Below are 18,960 nucleotides of genomic sequence, written 5' to 3'. Positions count from 1 at the left end.
CAGGCCCTTTTTGGGGGGGGTTCATGTGTCTGGATCCAAGACCCTTTTTGGGGGGGTCTGTGGGGCTGGATCTGGACTCTTTGTAGGGGGGATGGATCAGGACTTTTTGAGGGGGTGTGGGCTACGGGGTTGTGTTCGGACCTTTTTGGGGGGGGTTATGGGGCGGATCTGGACCCTTTTTTAGGGGGGTCTATGGGGCAGGATTGGGCTCTTTTTCGGCGGGGGGGGGGGGGGAGCTCCATGGGGCCGCTGCAGGCTCCCTGGGGCAGGTTGTGGGGCTGGATCTGGACCCTTTTTGGGGGGTGTTTTGGGGCTGGATCCCCCTTTTTGGATGGGGGGGGGTGTCTGCACGCCCTCGGGGGCGGGGCGGGGGGCGAGGCCTGCGGGGGGGGCGGGGCTTGTCCCATAGAAAGGGGCTGGGGGGGGGGCGGTGGGCTCAGACCCCGCTGAGCCCCGGGACCAGGCGGGACCCCCCCTCCCGATGCCGGCCATGGCCACGCTGCTGCTGGCCCTCCTCGCCCTCCTCTGCCCACCCACGGTGAGCCCCGGGCTGGGGGGGGGCCGGGGGGGTCCCAGGGGGGTCTTAGGGGGCTGGGAGAGGGTTTGGGCTGCCGGGGGGGGGTCCTAAGGGAGCGTTTTGAGGTGCTGAGCGGGTATTTTGGGGGTATTTGTGTACTGGAGGGTCCCTGAGGGGTGATTTAGGGGGTCCCGGGGGGTCTCGGGGGTGGGAGGGGAGACCCTGGGTGATTTTTAGGGGGGTCCCTGGGGGGGTCGTGGAGATCCCGGGGTGCTTTGGGTGGCCCTTTGCGGTCCCCGGGGGGGTCTCGGGGGGGTGGGGGGAATATTCGGTGTATTGGGGGGTCTTGGGGGGGGCAGTTTGCAGCGCTGGGGGGGCTCCGGGGTGTTTGGGGTGATGCTGGGGGGTTTGGTGGGGGTCTTTGGGGAAGGGTTTGGGCTGCCGGTGGGGGGGGCCTAAGGGAGGATTTTGGGGTGCTGGGGGGGTATTTTTGGGGGTATTTGGGTACTGGAGGATCCCTGAGGGGTGGTTTGGGGTCCTGGGGGGTGGGTTTTGGGGGGCCCCGGGGGTGTGTTTGGGTCACTGACACCCCCCCCCGTCCCCGCCAGGTGCACCCCGCCGGGGTGCTGGAGCTGCGGGTGTTGTCAGCGCGGGGGGGCCCGGGGGGTCCATGCGGGGGCCCCCCCTCCTGTCGCCTGGTCTTTCGCCTCTGCCTGCGGCCCCCCGGGGGGGTCGGCTGCAGCCTGGGGGTCGCCCACAGCCCCCCTGGACCCCCCCCCTGCCCCAGGGGCCCCCCGCATCCTCCGCCTGCCCTTCGCCTTCCCCTGGCCGGTGAGGACACCCCCCCCCCCCAAACCTGACCCCCCCTCCATGGTCCCAGGACCCTCAAGGGACCAGGAATGACCACCCCCCTAATTTCCCCCCCCGCCACCTCCCAGGGCACCGTCTCCCTCGTCATCGAGTCGTGGCGGCTGGAGGAAGCCAAAGGCTCCGGGGGTGAGTTGTGGGGGGGGGAACTTGGGGGGCCCATGGGGTTTTGGGGGTCTGGGGGGGCATATGGGGGTCTGGGGGGGGGTGGGGGGAGCGAAAAGGGGCTCTGGGTATTTGGGGAGGGTGTGGATGAAGGATAATGGGGGGGGTGGATGAGCGTCTGGAGTGTTGGGGGGGGGCAAATGGGGGTCCCAGGGGGTTAAATGGGGGGCAAATAGGGGCGTGGGGGGGGGGGGGCAGATGAGGGTTGGGGGGGACAAATGCTGGCCTGGGGGTTTTTGAGGGGGACGTGAATTAGGGTTTGGGGGGGCAAAGGGGAGCCCTGGATGTTTGTGAGGGGGCGAATGGGGGTCCTAGGGGGTAAATGGGGGGCAAATGGGGGTCGGGGGGGGGCAGATGAGGGTCGGGGGGGCCTGTGGGGTTTGGGGGGGGTGAATTAGGTTTGGGGCGGGGGGAAGGGGAGCTCTGGATGTTTGGGGGGGGGGCAAATGGGGGTCCTAGGGGGTAAATGGGGGTCTGGGGGGGGGGGGGTGTAGGTAAGGGTTGGGGGGGCTGTGGGGTTTGGGGGGGTCCCGGGGTGCTGACGGGTGCCCCAGGGCCCCAGGACCGTCTCCTGGGGCGCGCAGTGGCCCAGCAGCACCTTTCCCCGGGGGGTCCCTGGCGGGGGGGGGGCCGGGGGGGGCCTGCGCTTCGGCACCCGCCTGCGCTGCCGCCCCCCCCACCCGCGGCCCCCGCTGCTCCCCCCGCTGCCCCCCCTGCCCCCGCCGCTGCCCCCCCCCGGCCAACGCCGCTGCCTGCCGACCCCCCCGCCGCCACTGCTGGCCCCCCTGCTGCGCCCCACGTGAGTACCCCCATTCCCTGAGGGGGGGGGGGGGGCACGACACCCCCCCCCACCCCGGGGTGTCCCCTGGCTTTTGGGGTCCCCCTGACACCCTGCTCTTCCCCCCCCAACAGGTAGGTGCCAGGAAGCCTGCGCCCCCCCCGGCGCCGACGGCAGCACCTGTGCCAACGGGGGCAACTGTCTGGTGAGTGGGACCGACCCCCCCCCCAGCATCGGCATCCCCCCCCTCCCCGTGTCACCACAGGAGCCCCCCAAGGACCCCCCTCGGTGCTTCTGGGTACTCTCACGTTCATCCTGGGGCGGTCTGGCACCCGCCATGTCACCCCAGGAGTCCCCCGTGGGACCCCAGGCTCACCCCAGGGACCCCCCCGGTGCTTCTGGGCACCCTCACATCCACCCTGGGGGGGTCTGGCACTCCCTGTGTCACCCCAGGAGCCCCCCCGGGACTCCTTGGAACCCCCTGCTGCTTCTGGGCACCCCCACATCCACACTAAGGGGGTCCAGCACCCCCCAGTGTCACCCCAGGAGCCCCCCCGGGACCACCAGTGTCACCCCAGGGCCCCCCCGGTGCTACTGAGAGGGTCTGGTCCCCCCCGTCCCCACCGTCCCCGTAACGGCGCTGCCTGCACAGGGCCACGGGAGCGACACCCCGGGGCTGCGCTGTGACACCCCCGCCCCGGGGCGGCCACCAGCAGCACCAGTGGTGGCCATGGAAGCACCGGCGGTGGCCAGAGAAGCACCAGCAGTGGCACCGGCAGCACCGGTAGTAGCCAGAGAACCGCCAGTGGTGGCCAGAGAAGCACCGGCGGTGGCCAGAGAACCACCAGTGGTGGCCCTGGAAGCACTGGCAGCACCGGCGGTGGCCAGAGAGGTGCCGGCGGTGGCACCGGCGGTGGCCAGAGAGGTGCCAGCGGTGGCACCGGTGGTGGCCAGAGAACCACCAGCAGCACCAGCGGTGGCCAGAGAAGCACCAGTGGTGGCACCGGCAGCACCGGTGGTGGTCAGAGAGGCACCGGCAGCACCGGCGGTGGCCAGAGAAGCACTGGCAGCGGCCAGAGAAACACCAGCGGCAGCACCGGCAGCACCGGTGGTGGCCAGAGGAGCACCAGCAGTGGCCAGAGAGGCACCGGCAGCACCAGCGGTGGCCAGAGAAGCACCGGTGGTGGCCCTGGAAGCACCGGCAGCACCGGCGGTGGCCAGAGAAGCACCGGCAGTGGCCAGAGAGGCACCAGCAGCACCGGCGGTGGCCAGAGAAGCACCGCTGGTGGCCCTGGAAGCACCGGCGCTGGTCCCGGTGGCCCCGGCAGCAGCGGCCCCCGAAGCCGCGGTGGCGGGGGTGCCATGGGCGTTGCCGGGGGCTCTCCCCGAGGTGCCGCCGTCCCCCTGTGCCCTCGGTCCCTGCTTCAACGGCGGCGCCTGCGCCCCGGCTCCCGGTGCCGGCTACAGCTGCCGCTGCCCCCCTGGCTTCCGCGGCTCCAACTGCGAGCGCCGTGCCGACCGCTGCGCCGACCACCTTTGCCTGCACGGTGAGCCCCCCGCCTCCCCGCCGCGCTTCGGTGTCCCTCACCCCCTTCCCCATGTGGTTTGGCACCCCCAACCCCCTTCCCGGCGTGGTTTGGTGTCCCTGACCTCCTCCCCGGCACTTTTTGGCATCCCTGAGCCCCTCCGTGCCATGGTTTGGTGTCACTGTCCCCTTCCGTGGGACCATTCGGCACCACTGACCCCCTCCCCGGCATGGTTTGGTGACCCTGACCCCCTTCCTGGTGTGGTTTGGTGTCACTGTCCCCTTCTGCGGCACCATTCGGCATCACTGACCCCCTCCCCGGCACAGTTTGGTGTCACTGACCCCGTTCCTGGCACGATTTGGTCCCTGACCCCCATCCCCGTCCCATTTTGGTGTCCCTGACCCCCATCCCTGACCCCTTTCTGTGTCCCAGACCCCCGTCCCCGTCCCCTTTGGGTGTCCCTGACCCCCATCCCCATCCGTTTTGGTGTCCTAGACCCCTGTCCCTGTCCCCTTTGAGTCCCAGACCCCCATCCCCGGCACATTTTGGTCCCTGACCCCCTCCGTGGCACATTTCGGTGTCCCAGACCCCCGTTCCCGTCCCCTTTAGGTGTCCCAGACCCCCGTTCCCGTCCCGTTTTGGTCCCTGACCCCCATCCCCGTCCCGTTTTGGTCCCAGCCCCCGGTGCCCTTTGGGTGTCCCTGACCCCCCCCATCCCTCTCCCTGCAGGTGGCCAGTGCCGGGACCTCGGCCGCGGCGCCTTCTGCAAATGCCGGCCGGGTTTCTGGGGCCGGCGGTGCGAGGTGAACGCCGACGACTGCGCCCCCAACCCCTGCGCCAACGGGGGCACCTGCCAGGACGGCGCCAACTCCTTCAGCTGCTCCTGCACCCTGGGCTACGCCGGCCCCCCGCTGCCGCCGACGCGCCGACGCCTGCGCCTCCGCGCCCTGCCTGCACGGGGCCACCTGCTTCACCCACTTCTCCGGCCACGTCTGCGCCTGCCCCCCCGGGTTTATGGGGGTGCGTTGCGAGGAGGAGGTGGGGGGCCCGTCACCGGACCCCCGCGGCCGCCGCACGCCGGCCCCCCTGGCGCTGGTCTGTGCCCTCCCCGTGGTGGCTCTGCTGGCACCGGGGTTGGGGCTGGCCATGGCGGCCCGGAGGAGGAGGAAGGGGGAGAGGTGAGGGGTTTGGGGGGGGGGTCTGGGGGGGGGGTACAGCCCCCTTTTGGGGAGTCCCACACCCTCCTTTTGGGGGTTTGGGGGGGGGGGGGTCTCACACCTCATTTGGGGGTTTCACACTTCATTTGTGGGGTCTCGCACCCTCTTTTTGGGGGTCTGGGGGGGCTTGGGGGGGTCTCACCCCCTCATCTGGGGGGGTCTCACACCCTCCCTTTGGGGGTCTGGGGGGTACAGGCCCCTTTTGGGGCTAATCCCCTTGTTTGGGGGTCTTGCACCTCGTTTGGGGGGGTCCCATGTCTCACTGTGGGATCTGACACCCTGTTTGGGGGTCTGACACCCTCATTTTGGGGGTGTCATGTGCCATTTGGGGGTCTCACACCTCATTGGGGGGGGCCCTGCCCCTCATTTTGGGGTCTCAACCTGTCATTTTGGGGTCTCGCCTCCCCATTTTGGGGTTTCACCCCTCATTTTGGGGTTTTTTTCACCCCCATTTTGGGGTCTCACCCCCCCATTTTAGGGTCTCACCCCCTCCTTTTCGGGGATCTTCCCCATTTGGGGTCTCCCCCCCCCATGTTGGGGGTCTCACGGGCTCTCTCGACAGCAGCAGCCGCCCGGCGCAGACGGCGGCCCCCCCGGCCACCAGCCCCCCCGGCAGGGACCAGCGGCCACCGCGGGCCTCGGCCACCCGGGTGAGCCCCACCCCGTACCCCAGCCCCCCCCAAATGCCCCCCCTCCAACCCACCCTCAGCCCCCCAAATCCCCTCCTTCCACCCCCCCCCAGCCCCCAAAATGCCCCACACCCCCCCCAACCCTCCTTTCCCCCCCTAGGTGTGACACTGCAGCGATGGACCCGCTCAGGACCCCCCCGGGACCCCCCCCCCCACCTTTGGGGACTGCCCCGAGGGGCTGTGGGGGGGCCATAAAGCTCTTTGAGATGTTTGTCGTTGTCACCGTGTCCTGGCGTCTGCTGGGGGGGGGGAGGGGTGTGACACGGGGAGGGGGGGACGCGGGGGGGGGGGGGGGGGGGGTGTGACACGGGGAGGGGGGGACGCGGGGGGGGGGGACGGGCACCCCCCTGGGGACCGTGGGGGGGTGACACGGGGGGACACGTTCCTCGGGGCATGGGGGGGGACATGGCGGGGTGACACCCCCCTGGGGACCATGGTGGGGGGGGGGGGACACGGGCGGGTGACACCGCCCCATCGCGGGGGACCATCCCCAGGGCTCGGCGCTCAACTCGCCGCCCTGGGCCGTCGGCTGGCGATTGGTTTCCCCGCCTCCGCCGCTACGCCGCGCACCCCCACGCTGTGATGGGCGGCGCCGGCGGCCAATCGTAAGCGAGAGGCGGGGCGCGCAGGCCAATGGGAGGGCGGAGCGGACCGAGGTGGGGACTGGAGGGGCGGGGCCGGCGGCGTGCGGGAGCGGCGGGAGCCATGAAGTGAGCGGGGGGTCGGGGGGATCCGGGGGAGGGGGCGGTGAAGGGATCCCGGGGGGCGGGATCGCGGCGGGGGGGTCGGCCAAGGGAGCGCCGGGATCCCGGGGGGTGCCGAGCCCGCGGGAGGGCCGGGATCCCGGTGGATCGCAGAGGGGTCCGGTCCCGTGGGAGGGCCAGGATCTCCGTGGATCCCGGGGGGTGCCAGGCCCATGGGTGGTCCATGATCTTGGTGGATCCCAGGGGCTTCCAAGCGCACAAGAGGGCCAGGATCCCAGTGGATCCCGTGTGGTGCTGGTGCCACAGGAGGGCCGGGATCCCGGGGGCTGCCTGACCCGCAGGAGGGCTAGGATCCCAGTGAATCCCGGGGGGTACCAGGCCCATGGGTGATCCACGGTCCCTGTGGATCCCGGGGGTTGTCAAGCCCATGGGAGGGCGGGGATGCTGGTGGATCCCAGGGGTTGCTGGTCCCACGGGAGGGACGGGATCCCTGGCAATCCAGCCTTAGCAGCAGAGCGGATCCCTGCCGGGGCAGCAATGGAGAACTGAGACCGGCAGGGGTTTTCCCCCCGCCGGATCCTGCTGCCCCCGTCACCCACCAGATCTGCTGGGTGGGGCTGGGCTGAGGAGAGATCAGCCCGTGGTGGGATCTGGTGGGATCCCTCGGGGGGATCCTCCTTCTCCCGTCCCCTCCGCAGGCTCAACATCGATGGGCTCCTGGTCTACTTCCCCTATGACTACATCTACCCCGAGCAGTTCTCCTACATGCTGGAGCTCAAGAGGACCCTGGACGCCAAGGTAGGGGTGGGATCGGGTGCTCCCCAGCGGGCTGGGATCCACCCGTCCCCAGGGACGCCCCCGCAGGGGTGACACGGCGGCTCTCGGCAGGGACACGGCGTCCTGGAGATGCCCTCGGGGACCGGGAAGACGGTGTCACTGCTGTCACTCATCGTCGCCTACCAGCGGGTGAGTGCCGGCACCCGATCCCAGCAGATTCCCACAGATGCCCACAGATCCCAGCGTCTCCCCCCATCTCTCCCCAGGCCCATCCGCTGGACGTCACCAAACTCATCTACTGCTCCCGCACGGTGCCGGAGATCGAGAAGGTGCGGAGCTGGGGGAAGGGGAGGCGGGGAGCAGATCCCGGCGGGGATCCCAAGGGATCCCCCCTGAGATCCCCCACCACCGCAGGTGATCGAGGAGCTGCGGAAGCTGATGGATTTCTATGAGAAGGAGCTGGGGGAGAAGGTGCCGTTCCTGGGGCTGGCGCTGAGTTCCAGGAAGAACCTCTGCATCCACCCCGAGGTGGGCGGGGGATCGGGTGGGATCCGGCGGGGAGATCCCCTGGGGACGTGGGGGTGACGCTGGGGTGCCGTGGGGGACACAGGTGTCCTCGCTGCGCTTCGGGAAGGAGGTGGACAGCCGCTGCCTGAGCCTGACGGCCTCCTACGTGCGGGCCCGGCACCAGCACGACCGATCCCTGCCTGCCTGCCGCTTCTTCGAGGTCAGGGATCCACCCTCACGGGGATCCACCCCCCTTCACGGGCACCCGGGGGTCCTGACGGCACCTGGGGACCCCCGGCTGCCCCCACAAAGGCTCCTGGGTGCCCTGGGGTGACCCCAGCAGCTCCGGGTGCTCCTGCTCCCCGTCCAGATCCCCCCATTCCCCGACTGGATCCCCAGCATCCTTCAGTGCCCTCCTCTTCCCCAACAAGATCCTCAGCACCCTGGGGATCCCCAGCACCCCGGGGTCCCCCCCCATTCCCCGACTGGATCCCCAGCACCCTGGGGTCCCCTAGTTTCCCTAACTGGATCCCAACCCCCTTGGGGCCCCCCCCGTTCCCTGATCCATCCCAGGCACCCTGGGGTCCCCCATTCCCCACCCACCTCCTGAGCACCCCGGGGTCCCCCCCTTTCCCTGACTGGATCCCCAGCACCCTGGGATCCCCCTGCTCCCGCGTGTCCCCCCCAGGAGTTCGACACCCACGGGCGCGAGGTCCCCATCCCCTACGGCGTCTACAACCTGGACGACCTGAAGGCCCACGGCCGCCAGAAGGGCTGGTGCCCCTATTTCCTCACCCGCTACTCGGTACCGGGGGAAGGCGGGGGGGGGATCGACTGCTGGGAGGGGGGTGGAGGGGGGCTCACCTGTCCCTAAACGCCCCTAAACGTCCCCAAAACCTCCCCCCCTGCCCGGCAGATCCTGCACGCCAACGTGGTGGTCTACAGCTACCACTACCTGCTGGACCCCAAGATCGCCGACCTGGTCTCCAAGGAGTTGGCCAGGAAGTCGGTGGTGGTCTTTGACGAAGCCCACAACATCGGTCGGTGGCCTGCCCCCCCCCCCGACTCCCCGAGCTTGGACCCGCTTTTGGGGTGTCCCCGGTGTGTGTGTGTGTGAGTGTGACATCTTTGTCCCTTCTTGTCCCCGCAGACAACGTCTGCATCGACTCCATGGGGGTGAACATCACCCGCCGCACGCTGGACCGCTGCCAGGCCAACGTGGCCACGCTCCAGGCCACCATCCAGAAGTGAGGCGGCGTCCGTGTGTCGTCCCCCCCACCCCACCTTCTCTCCTTGTCCTGTGTGTCCCCCCCCCCCCAACTCCCCGTGTCACGCGCATCCCGTCCCCGGCAGGATCAAGGAGACGGACGCGCGGCGGCTGGCGGAGGAGTACCGGCGCCTGGTGGAGGGGCTGCGGGAGGCGGGCGCCGCCCGGGAGACCGACCTCTACCTCGCCAACCCCGTGCTGCCCGACGAGGTGCTGCGGGGTGCGTCCCGGGGGGGGGGAAGCCCTTTTTGGGGTATGACCCCCCCCCCTCCCCATTTTGGGGTAACACACCCCCCCCACCACCCTTTTGGGATACCCCCTCCCCTTTTGTGGGTACCCCTCCCCCCATTTCCATACCGGAGGAGGAGGGGGGGGTTCTGAGCCCTTTTTTTGGGGTGCAGACCCCCCCCTCCGAGCCTTTTGGGGGGGCTCCCTTGGCTGAGCGTGGGGGTCCCCGAGACCCTCCTGGCAGTGGGGAACCCCCAAACCCTTGGGATGCCTTTGGGATGCCCCCTGATTCCACTGTGTCTGAGCATGGGGGTCCCTGGGGGTCCCCGAGACCATCCTGGCAGTGGGACCTCCCCCCCCAGATCCCTTGGGATCCCTTTGGGGTGCCCCCTGATGTCCTCTCTGGATGAGTTTGGGGGTCCCTGAGACCCTCCGGGCTGTGGGGACGCCCCCCCCAGACCCTTGGGATCCCTTTGGGGTGCCCCCAGCCCCACACCGGCCTCTGTTGCCCCCCATCTTCCCCCCCCAGCCGAGCCCTGGGGGTCCCCAAGACGCTTCTGGATGTGGGGACCCCCCCCAAAAAAACCCTTGGGATCCCTTTGGGGTGCCCCCAGCCCCACACCGGCCTCTGTTGCCCCCCCAGCCGAGCCCTGGGGGTCACCCAGCCCCTCCCTGTGGGGATGCAGTGCTGGGGGGGGGGGGGTCCCCGTCTGACCCCCCCTGCCATGTGTCATCGTCTTCCCCCCCGCCCCCAGAGGCGGTTCCTGGCAGCATCCGCACGGCCGAGCACTTCGTGGGGTTCCTGAAGCGGCTGGTGTCCTACCTGCGGGCGCGGGTGCGGGGGCCGCGCGTGGTGCAGGAGAGCCCCCCCGCCTTCCTGCGCGACCTCTACGAGAAGGTCTGCATCGAGCGCAAGCCCCTGCGGTGAGTCTGTGCCCCCCCCCCCGCCAAGGGACGCAGCCCCCGCCCCCAGGGGACGTGGCATCTGGGGGGACACGTCCCTCCCGGGGGGCTGTGGCCCCTCCCCAGGTGGACTGTGACCCTCCCAGCGTGCTTTGCCCCCCCCCAGGGTTATCTGTGCCCCCCCCAGGGTGCTTTTTCCCTCCCCAGGGTGGTCTGTGACACCCCCCCCACACACCAGGTGCTGTGTCCCACCACCAGGTGACGTGTCCCCCCCCAGGGTGACATGTCCCCCCCGCCAAGGTTCTGTTGCCCCCCCCCGCCTCCAGGTGACATGTCCCCCCGCAGGTGCTGTGTCCCCCCCTCAAGGCGATGTGTCCCCCCCACCCCGAGGTTACATGTGTCACCCCCCCCCTCCCACCCAAGGTGCTGTGTACCCCACCAGGTGGCATGGTTCCCCCCCCCCAGGTGACATATTCCCCCCCAGGTGACGTGTCCCCCCACCACGTGACTTGTCCCCCCCCCCTGGTGCTGTGCCCCCCCCCCGATATGCTGTGTCCCCCTGTCCAGGCGATGTCTCTCCCCCCCTCAGCTGACATGTCCCCCCACCCCAGGTGCTGTGTCCCGACGCCAGGCGACATGTTCCCCCCCCCTCCCCAGGCGATGTGTCCCCCCCCCGCCAGGTGACATGTCCCCCCACAGGTTCTGCGCCGAGCGCCTGCACTCGCTGCTGCGGACGCTGGAGATCACGGACGTGGCCGATTTCTCCGCCATCACCCTCGTCGCCAACTTCGCCACCCTCGTCAGCACCTACGCCAAGGGTGGGCCCCCCCCGGGGGGAACGGGGAGGGGGGGGACGGACAGTCCCCGGGGAGGGGGTGTCCCCCCACCTCAATTTTGTGTCTCCCCCTCCCTCCCTTCAGGTTTCACCATCATCATCGAGCCCTTCGACGACAGGACCCCCACCATCCCCAACCCCGTCCTGCACTTCAGGTGGGGACACCGGGGGGGACACAGGGACACCGGGGGGGGGACACAGGGAGGTGGGGGGCGGTGGCAGCGTCACCTCGGTGCTGTGTGTCCCCCCTCCCCCGCAGCTGCATGGACGCCTCCATTGCCATCAAACCCGTCTTCGAGCGCTTCCAGTCCGTCATCATCACGTCAGGGGTGAGTCCCCGTGTCCCCCGTGTCCCCCATGTGTCCCCCCACGTGTCCCCCACATCCCTCCTACCATGTCCCCCATGTGTCCTGTGTCCCCCATGTCCCCCCCATACCTTGTCCCCTGTGTCCTTCCGTGTCCCCCTGTGTCCCCCTGTGTCCCCCCGTGTCCTCTCCTGTCCCTCTGTGGTCCCCCATGTCCCGCCATGTCCCTCGTGTGTCCCCCATGTCCCCCCGTGTCCCTCCGTATCCCTCCGTATCCCTCTGTGTCCCCAATGTCCCTCATGTGTCCCCCATGTCTCTCATGTCCCCCCATGTCCCGCCGTGTCCCCCGTGTCCCTCCGTGTTCCCTATGTTCCCCCATGTCCCTCATGTGTCCCCCATGTCTCTCATGTCCCCTGTGTCCCCCCGTGTCCCTCCATGTCCCCCATGTCCCTCTCTGTCCCCGTGTCCCCCCATGTCCCCCCTTCCCTTGCCCCCCCCTCCATGTTTCCAGTGTCCCTTGTGTGTCCCCCATGTCCCCCCTACCCTGTCCCTGTGTCCCCCCTTACCGTGTCCCGCAGTGTCCCCCCCCCCACATCCCCATCGGGGTGACCCTGTCCCCTCTGTGTCCCCCCCGCCAGACGCTGTCCCCGCTGGAAATTTACCCTAAAATCCTGGATTTCCGCCCCGTCACCATGGCCACCTTCACCATGACGCTGGCCCGGACCTGCCTGTGCCCCATGGTGAGTTGGGGGGACGCATCCCCCCCCCTTCCCCCGGGGCTATGGGCGGGGGGGCGGGGACCCCCAAGTCACCAATGTGTCGTCCCCCCCCCCGCCATCCCTCACAGATCGTGGGTCGGGGCAATGACCAGGTGGCCATCAGCTCCAAGTTCGAGACGCGCGAGGACATCGGTAGGGGACGGGGATGGGCTTGTGGGGCTGGGGAGGGGACAGGGATGGGGACAGGGGGATGTGGGGCTTGGGAAGGGGACAGGGATGGGGACAAGGATGAAGTTGTGGGGCTCTGGGGGGACAGGGATGGAGTTATGGGGCTGGGGGGACAGGGACGGGGACAGGGAAGGGGACAGGCGTGGCGCTATGGGGCTGGGGAGGGGACAGGGATGGGGACAGGGGGATGTGGGGCTCGGGAAGGGGACAGGGATGGGGACAAGGATGAAGTTGTGGGGCTCTGGGGGGACAGGGATGGAGTTATGGGGCTGGGGGGACAGGGATGGGGACAGGGAAGGGGACAGGGGATATGGGACTTGGAGACAGGGATGGAGTTATGGGGCTGGGGGGGACAGGGATGGGGTTGTGGGGCTGGGGGGGACAGGGATGGGGACAGGGATGGCATTATGGGGCTGAGGAGGGGACAGGGACAGGGGGATATGGGGCTTGGGAACGGGATGGGGACAGGGTTACGGGGCTGGGGAGGGAGGTTGGTTGTGGGGCCGGAGGCGTGCCCGGGGGGTGGGGGCTGGGACAAGCTGGGGACTGTTGAGGGGACACGGTGCCACCCCCCCCCACCCCAACCCCCCCCCCCAAAAGCCGTCATCCGCAACTACGGGAACCTGCTGCTGGAGCTGTCGGCCGTTGTCCCCGACGGCCTCGTCGCCTTCTTCACCAGCTACCAGTACATGGAGAACATCGTGGCCTCCTGGTACGAGCAGGTACGTCCCCAGCGCCGTCCCCGACCCCGTCCCCCTCCGCCCAGCCCCCCCCCCAGCCCCCCCCTTAACCCCCCCTTAACCCCCCCCCGCCCCACGGCAGGGCATCCTGGAGAACATCCAGCGCAACAAGCTCATCTTCATCGAGACGCAGGACAGCGCCGAGACCTCCGTGGCCCTGGAGAAGTACCAGGAGGTGGGTGGGGGTGTCCCCGGGGGGGTGTCACCGTGGGTGTGTCGTGTCCCTGCCCCCCCCGGCCCCCGGCAGGTGACAGCAGTGGCTTCTCTTGCCAGGCCTGCGAGAACGGCCGGGGGGCCATCCTGCTCTCCGTGGCCCGCGGCAAAGTGTCGGAGGGCATCGACTTCGGTGAGGGGGGGACACGCGGTGACAGGGCGGGGGGACGCGGTGACGGGGGGGGGGGGGGATGTGGTGGTTGGGGGGGACAAGGTGGCCAGGGGACGCAATGGCGGGGGGGGACACGGTGACAGGGGGGACACACGGTGGCCGGGGGGAGGAAAACATGGTGATGGGGGGGGGGATGCGGTGCTTGGGGGGGGACAAGGTGGCCAGGGGACATGGTGGCAGGGGGGGACATGGTGACAGGGGGGATGCGGTGATGGGGGGGGGACAAGGTGACGGGGGGGGGGACACGGTGACGGGGGGGACACGGTGATGGGGGGGGAACAAGGTGGCGGAGGGGGATGCGGTGGCGGGGGGGACATGGTGGCCAGGGGACACGTTGGGGACATGGTGCCGGGGGGGGGGATGTGGTGGCAGAGGGGACGCACGGTGGCAGGGGGACACGGCGGCAGGTGTCGGAGCCCCCCCCCAGTTCGGTGTGTCCCCCCCCAGTGCATCACTACGGCCGGGCCGTCGTCATGTTCGGGGTCCCCTACGTCTACACCCAGAGCCGCATCCTCAAGGTCAGCGGGACACGGGCGTCCCCTCCTGTCCCCAATGTCCCCTGCTGTCCCCAGTGTCCCCTGTCTCCAACGTCCTCCATGTCCCCGATGTTCCCATGTCCCCCAGGCGCAACTGCAGTGCCTGTGTCCGCCGTGTCCCCAGTGTCCCCCCAATGTCCCCAAAGTTCTCCATGTCCCCTGGTGTCCCTATGTCCTCGATGCCCCCAATGTCCCCCAGTGTCCCCATGTCCCCCATGTCTCCAGTGTCCCCAGTGTCCCCCATGTCCCGGATGTCCTCTGTCCCCCCCAGGCATGGCTGCAGTACCTGTGTCCCCCATGTCCCCCATGTCCCCAGTGTCCCCAATGTTCTCATGTCCCCAGTGGCCCCCATCTCCCCCCCATGTCCCCAGTGGCCCCCATGTCCCCTGTCCCCCCCAGGCACAGCTGCAGTACCTGTGTCCCCCATGACCCCAGTGTCCCCCCCAATGTCCCCAGTGTCCTCGATGTCCCCAGTGTCCCCCCTATGTCCCCAGTGTCCCCATGTCCCCAGGGGCAGCTGCAGGACTGGTGTCCCCATGTCCCCAGTATCCCCTGTCCCCAGTGTCCTGCTGATGTCCCCCAGGCGTGGCTGCAGGACCTGTGTCCCCCATGTCCCCAATGTCCCCGATGTCCCCCATGTCCCCAGTGTCCCCAATGTTCTCATGTCCCCCATGTCCCCAATGTCCCCCATCTCCCCCCCATGTCCCCAGTGTCCCCTGCCCCCAATGTCCCCCCCATGTCCCCGATGTCCCCAGTGTCCCCAATGTCCCCCCAATGTCCCCCCGATGTCCCCAATGTCCCCAGGCGTGGCTGCAGGACCTGTGTCCCCTGGTGTCCCCAGTGTCCCCTCCCATGTCCCCAGTGTCCCCTGTCCCCATCATGTCCCCGTGTCCCCAGGTGCGGCTGCAGGACCTGTGTCCCCTGGTGTCCCCATGTCCCGAGTGTCCCCATGTCCCCAGTGTCCCCTGTCCCCATCGTATACCCGATGTCCCCAGGTGCAGCTGCAGGACCTGTGTCCCCTGGTGTCCCCATGTCCCCAGTGTCCCCATGTCCCCAGTCCCCATCGTGTACCCGATGTCCTCAGGCGCGGCTGCAGGACCTGTGTCCCCTGGTGTCCCCATGTCCCCAGTGTCCCCATGTCCCCAGTGTCCCCAATGTCCCCCCGATGTCCCTGTGTCCCCAGGTGCGGCTGCAGGACCTGTGTCCCCTGGTGTCCCCATGTCCCCAGTGTCCCCATGTCCCCAGTGTCCCCTGTCCCCATCGTGTACCCGATGTCCCCAGGTGCGGCTGCAGGACCTGTGTCCCCTGGTGTCCCCATGTCCCCCAGTGTCCCCATGTCCCCAGTGTCCCCAATGTCCCCCCGATGTCCCTGTGTCCCCAGGTGCGGCTGCAGGACCTGTGTCCCCTGGTGTCCCCATGTCCCCAGTGTCCCCATGTCCCCAGTCCCCATCGTGTTCCCGATGTCCCCAGGTGCAGCTGCAGGACCTGTGTCCCCTGGTGTCCCCATGTCCCCGGTGTCCCCATGTCCCCAGTGTCCCCAATGTCCCCCCGATGTCCCCGTGTCCCCAGGTGTGGCTGCAGGACCTGTGTCCCCTGGTGTCCCCATGTCCCCAGTGTCCCCATGTCCCCAGTGTCCCCTGTCCCCATCGTGTACCCGATGTCCCCAGGTACGGCTGCAGGACCTGTGTCCCCAGTGTCCCCATGTCCCCAGTGTCCCCAATGTCCCCCCGATGTCCCCGTGTCCCCAGGTGCGGCTGCAGGACCTGTGTCCCCTGGTGTCCCCATGTCCCCAGTGTCCCCTGTCCCTATCGTGTACCCGATGTCCCCAGGTGCGGCTGCAGGACCTGTGTCCCCTGGTGTCCCCATGTCCCCAGTGTCCCCAATGTCCCCCTGATGTCCCCGTGTCCCCAGGTGCGGCTGCAGGACCTGTGTCCCCTGGTGTCCCCATGTCCCCAGTGTCCCCATGTCCCCAGTCCCCATCGTGTACCCGATGTCCTCAGGCGCGGCTGCAGGACCTGTGTCCCCTGGTGTCCCCGTGTCCCCAGTGTCCCCATGTCCCCAGTGTCCCCTGTCCCCCATCGTGTCCCCGATGTCCCCGATGTCCCCAGGCGCGGCTGCAGTACCTGCGGGAGCAGTTCCAGCTGCGGGAGAACGACTTCCTCACCTTCGACGCCATGCGGCAGGCGGCGCAGTGCGTGGGGCGGGCGCTGCGTGGCAAGAGCGACTACGGCATCATGCTCTTCGCCGACAAGGTGGGGACGCTGCGGGGCCAGACCCCCCCCCCCCCCCGCTTTGGGGTGAAATGCTCCGTTTTGGGACAAAATCCCCCCGCTTTGGGGTGAAACACCTCACTGTGGGGCCAAAACCCCCTGCCTTGGGGTGAAACACCCCACTGTGGGGCAAACACCCTGCTTTGGGGCGAAACTCCTCCGCTTTAGGGGCAAACATCCCGCTGCGGGGTGAAATCCCCCTGCTTTGGGGCAAAATCTTCCGCTTTAGGGGCAAACATCCCGCTGCGGGGTGAAATCCCCCTGCTTTGGGGCCAAACACTCCGCTTCGGGGCGAGGCCCTCTGCTTTGGGGGCAAACACCCCGCTTTGGGGTGAAATCCCCCCACTTTGGGGGCAAACACCCCGCTTTGGGGAAAAAAAATCCTCCATTTTGGGGGTCAAACCCCCCGCATTCGGGGCGAATTCCCCGGCTTTGGGGGCAGCCCCACACTTCCACCCCAGCTTCCCACCCCCCCCCGGCATCACTTCGCACGGGTGGACAAGGGGTTTTGGGGCAATTTCCCCTCCTATTTTTGGGCTGGCACCTCCCCCCGCCCCCCTGCTCCCCCCCCCCCCCCCCCAGCACTTCTTACAGGCTGACAAGCAGGTTTTGGGGCAATTTTCCCCCTGTTTTGGGGTCATTTTGCCCTGCTTTCCCCCCCCCCCCCACGCCGCTTCTCCCTTACGGACGAGCGGGTTTTTTGGGGGGGGGGGATTCCCCCCCCCCATTTTGCCCCCGGCCCCCCCCAGCACTTTGCCCAGGCGGACAAACAGGTTTGGGGGTGATTTTTTTTTTCCCCCGTTTTGGGGTCATTTCCCGCCCCCACGATGCTTCTCCCCTTGCGGACGAGCGGGTTTGGGGGGCGATTCCCCCCCCCCCCAATTTTGTCCTGATGCCCCCCCCCCCCCTCCGCCTTGTTCCCTCTCCCCCAGCGCTTCGCCCGGGCGGACAAGCGGGGGAAGCTGCCGCGCTGGATCCAGGATCACCTCCCCGACGCCAACCTCAACCTGACGGTGGACGAGGCCCTGCAGGTGGCCAAGTTCTTCCTGCGCCAGATGGCCCAGCCCTTCCCACAGGTAACCGTGGACACCCCCCCGCCCCTCACAACCCCCCCCCCCCGGCCCCGGGCACAGGGACCCCCCCCTTGACCCCCCCGCCCCGTCCCCTCCGTGCCGCAGGGGGAGCAGCTGGGGCTGTCGCTGCTGACGCTGGAGCAGCTGCAGTCGGAGGAGACGCAGCAGCGCGTGCAGCAGCTCGCCCGCCAGCTCTGAGCGAGGGGGGGGGGCGTTATTTGGGGGGGTGGGGGGTGGGGAAGTGTCACCCCCATGGACACTCCCCCCACCTCCCCCCCCCCAGCCCCCCATGGACACCTTCCCCATCCCCTCGGGTGCTGGGAGAGGGAGGAGGGGGAGCAACTGGGGGTTGGGACCCCCCCCCAAAGTGGGGTCTGGACACCGCCCCTCCCCACGGTCAAGGGGGGGGGTCTGGACGCCCCCCTTCCCCCCACTGTTCCAGGACTCCTCCATTCTCCTCATTTTTGTAAACCCCCCCCCAATAAACGGACCCCCCCCCCCCCCGTGTCACTGCACCTGATTCACCCGCCTGCGCCCAGGGGCACCCCTGGGACCGCCCTCGTCCCCCCCCCCCCATCCCCCGGGCCCCCCCCCCACCATGTCCCCCAGTGTGTCCCCTGGGGCCCCATCCCCAGTGTCACCCCTGTGTCCCCCTGCGAACCCCCCCCTCCCCCAAAACTCCCCCCATCCCCGGGGTCCCCCATGTCCCCAGTGTCACCTGTGCCCCCTGGGGTCCCCCATGTCCCCTGGGACACCATTCCTGAGGTCACCCCATGTCCCCCCCTGTCGCGTTTCCCCCCCCCCCACCAGGGCACTCAGCCCCTCCAGCCCCACACGGACCCCCCCCATCCTGTCTGTGCCTCAGTTTTCCCCGGTGGCGGCTGGCATTTTGGGGGGGGGGGGGGTGACGCCCCCTTGGTGCCTCCCCGCGTCCATCCCGGGCCACCCCATGGGTCCCCCTGGGGGTGTGGGGGGGTGGTGTGTGTGCCCCCCCCCCCCCGACACTGGAGCCGGCAGGTAACAGGATCCGGCCTAAAAATACCCGGGGGGGGGGGGTGTTGGGGGGGGGGGGGTGGCGGCTTGAATTGCCCTGATCCAGCGGATCCCGGGGTCACCCCCCCCCCCCCCCCCCCGGGGACACCCCCCATGCCCCAGGACCCCCGCGGAACTGCCCTCCCCCCCCCAGCACCCCCTGGGGGCACAGGGAGACAGGGGGGTTTGGGGTGTCAGGGGGGGTTTGGGGGTGCACCCCCCCCCCCACCCCAGGACGGATTCTGACCCCCCCCCCCCCCCCCAAGTTGCAGCCAGAGCCTGGAGGGGCAACTCGGGGGGGGGAGGGTGGGTGTCAAGGTTGCCCCACAGCACCCACGGCACTGACCCACAGCCCCCCCATGGGACCCACACCCCCCACGGCACTGACCCATGGGACCCACGGCCCCGCAATGTGCAGTGTGTCCGGGGGGGGTGGGGTGGGGGGGTGAGGCAGTGGGGGGGTGCAGGGGGGGCAGTGTGGGAGCCCCACAGTGCCGTGGGGCTGCGCAGAGCCGGAGGGGGGGGAGCCCGGTGCAGGGGGTGTTGGGGGGTCCGGGGTAACCGGGGGGGGGGGGTGTGTCCGTGTGTATTGAGGGGTCCGGGGGGTCCGAGGGGGTCTCGGAGGGGTCCCCCGGGGGGGCCGGGGGGGCGGCAGGTGCCGGGCCGGGCGCCCAGCGGACACCCGACACCGC

At 69.3% G+C, this 18,960-nt stretch overlaps 2 protein-coding genes across 2 annotated transcripts; both read left to right on the top strand.

Moving 5' to 3' along the window:
- Nucleotides 1-413: 413 nt before the first annotated feature.
- On the top strand, nucleotides 414-5,965 carry DLL3 (delta like canonical Notch ligand 3). Its single transcript, XM_054183719.1, is given in 13 exon segments — nucleotides 414-538; nucleotides 1,126-1,287; nucleotides 1,289-1,348; nucleotides 1,456-1,513; nucleotides 2,104-2,171; nucleotides 2,173-2,220; nucleotides 2,222-2,348; nucleotides 2,462-2,532; nucleotides 2,980-3,874; nucleotides 4,583-4,764; nucleotides 4,766-5,031; nucleotides 5,633-5,720; nucleotides 5,860-5,965. Coding segments are annotated over 13 exon segments (2,088 nt in total). The 5' UTR covers nucleotides 414-481; the 3' UTR covers nucleotides 5,866-5,965.
- Nucleotides 5,966-6,434: 469 nt separating this feature from the next.
- ERCC2 (ERCC excision repair 2, TFIIH core complex helicase subunit) lies at nucleotides 6,435-17,461 on the top strand. The gene is made up of 23 exons (XM_054183708.1): nucleotides 6,435-6,469; nucleotides 7,162-7,261; nucleotides 7,352-7,429; nucleotides 7,507-7,569; nucleotides 7,655-7,768; nucleotides 7,851-7,967; nucleotides 8,436-8,552; nucleotides 8,664-8,787; nucleotides 8,898-8,994; nucleotides 9,101-9,234; nucleotides 9,998-10,166; nucleotides 10,845-10,963; nucleotides 11,066-11,135; nucleotides 11,240-11,309; nucleotides 11,924-12,025; nucleotides 12,133-12,196; nucleotides 12,833-12,954; nucleotides 13,055-13,147; nucleotides 13,246-13,318; nucleotides 13,805-13,875; nucleotides 16,002-16,145; nucleotides 17,096-17,239; nucleotides 17,342-17,461. Exons 1-23 carry the CDS (start codon nucleotides 6,465-6,467, stop codon nucleotides 17,432-17,434), a joined length of 2,283 nt encoding a protein of 760 aa, XP_054039683.1. The 5' UTR covers nucleotides 6,435-6,464; the 3' UTR covers nucleotides 17,435-17,461.
- The last annotated feature ends 1,499 nt before the right edge of the window (nucleotides 17,462-18,960 follow it).

This window comes from Rissa tridactyla, chromosome 27 (genome assembly GCF_028500815.1).
Source record: "Rissa tridactyla isolate bRisTri1 chromosome 27, bRisTri1.patW.cur.20221130, whole genome shotgun sequence".
Classification (NCBI taxonomy): domain Eukaryota; kingdom Metazoa; phylum Chordata; class Aves; order Charadriiformes; family Laridae; genus Rissa; species Rissa tridactyla.
Note: the sequence above shows the minus strand (reverse complement) of the source record. Positions and strands in the feature narration are given on the sequence as shown.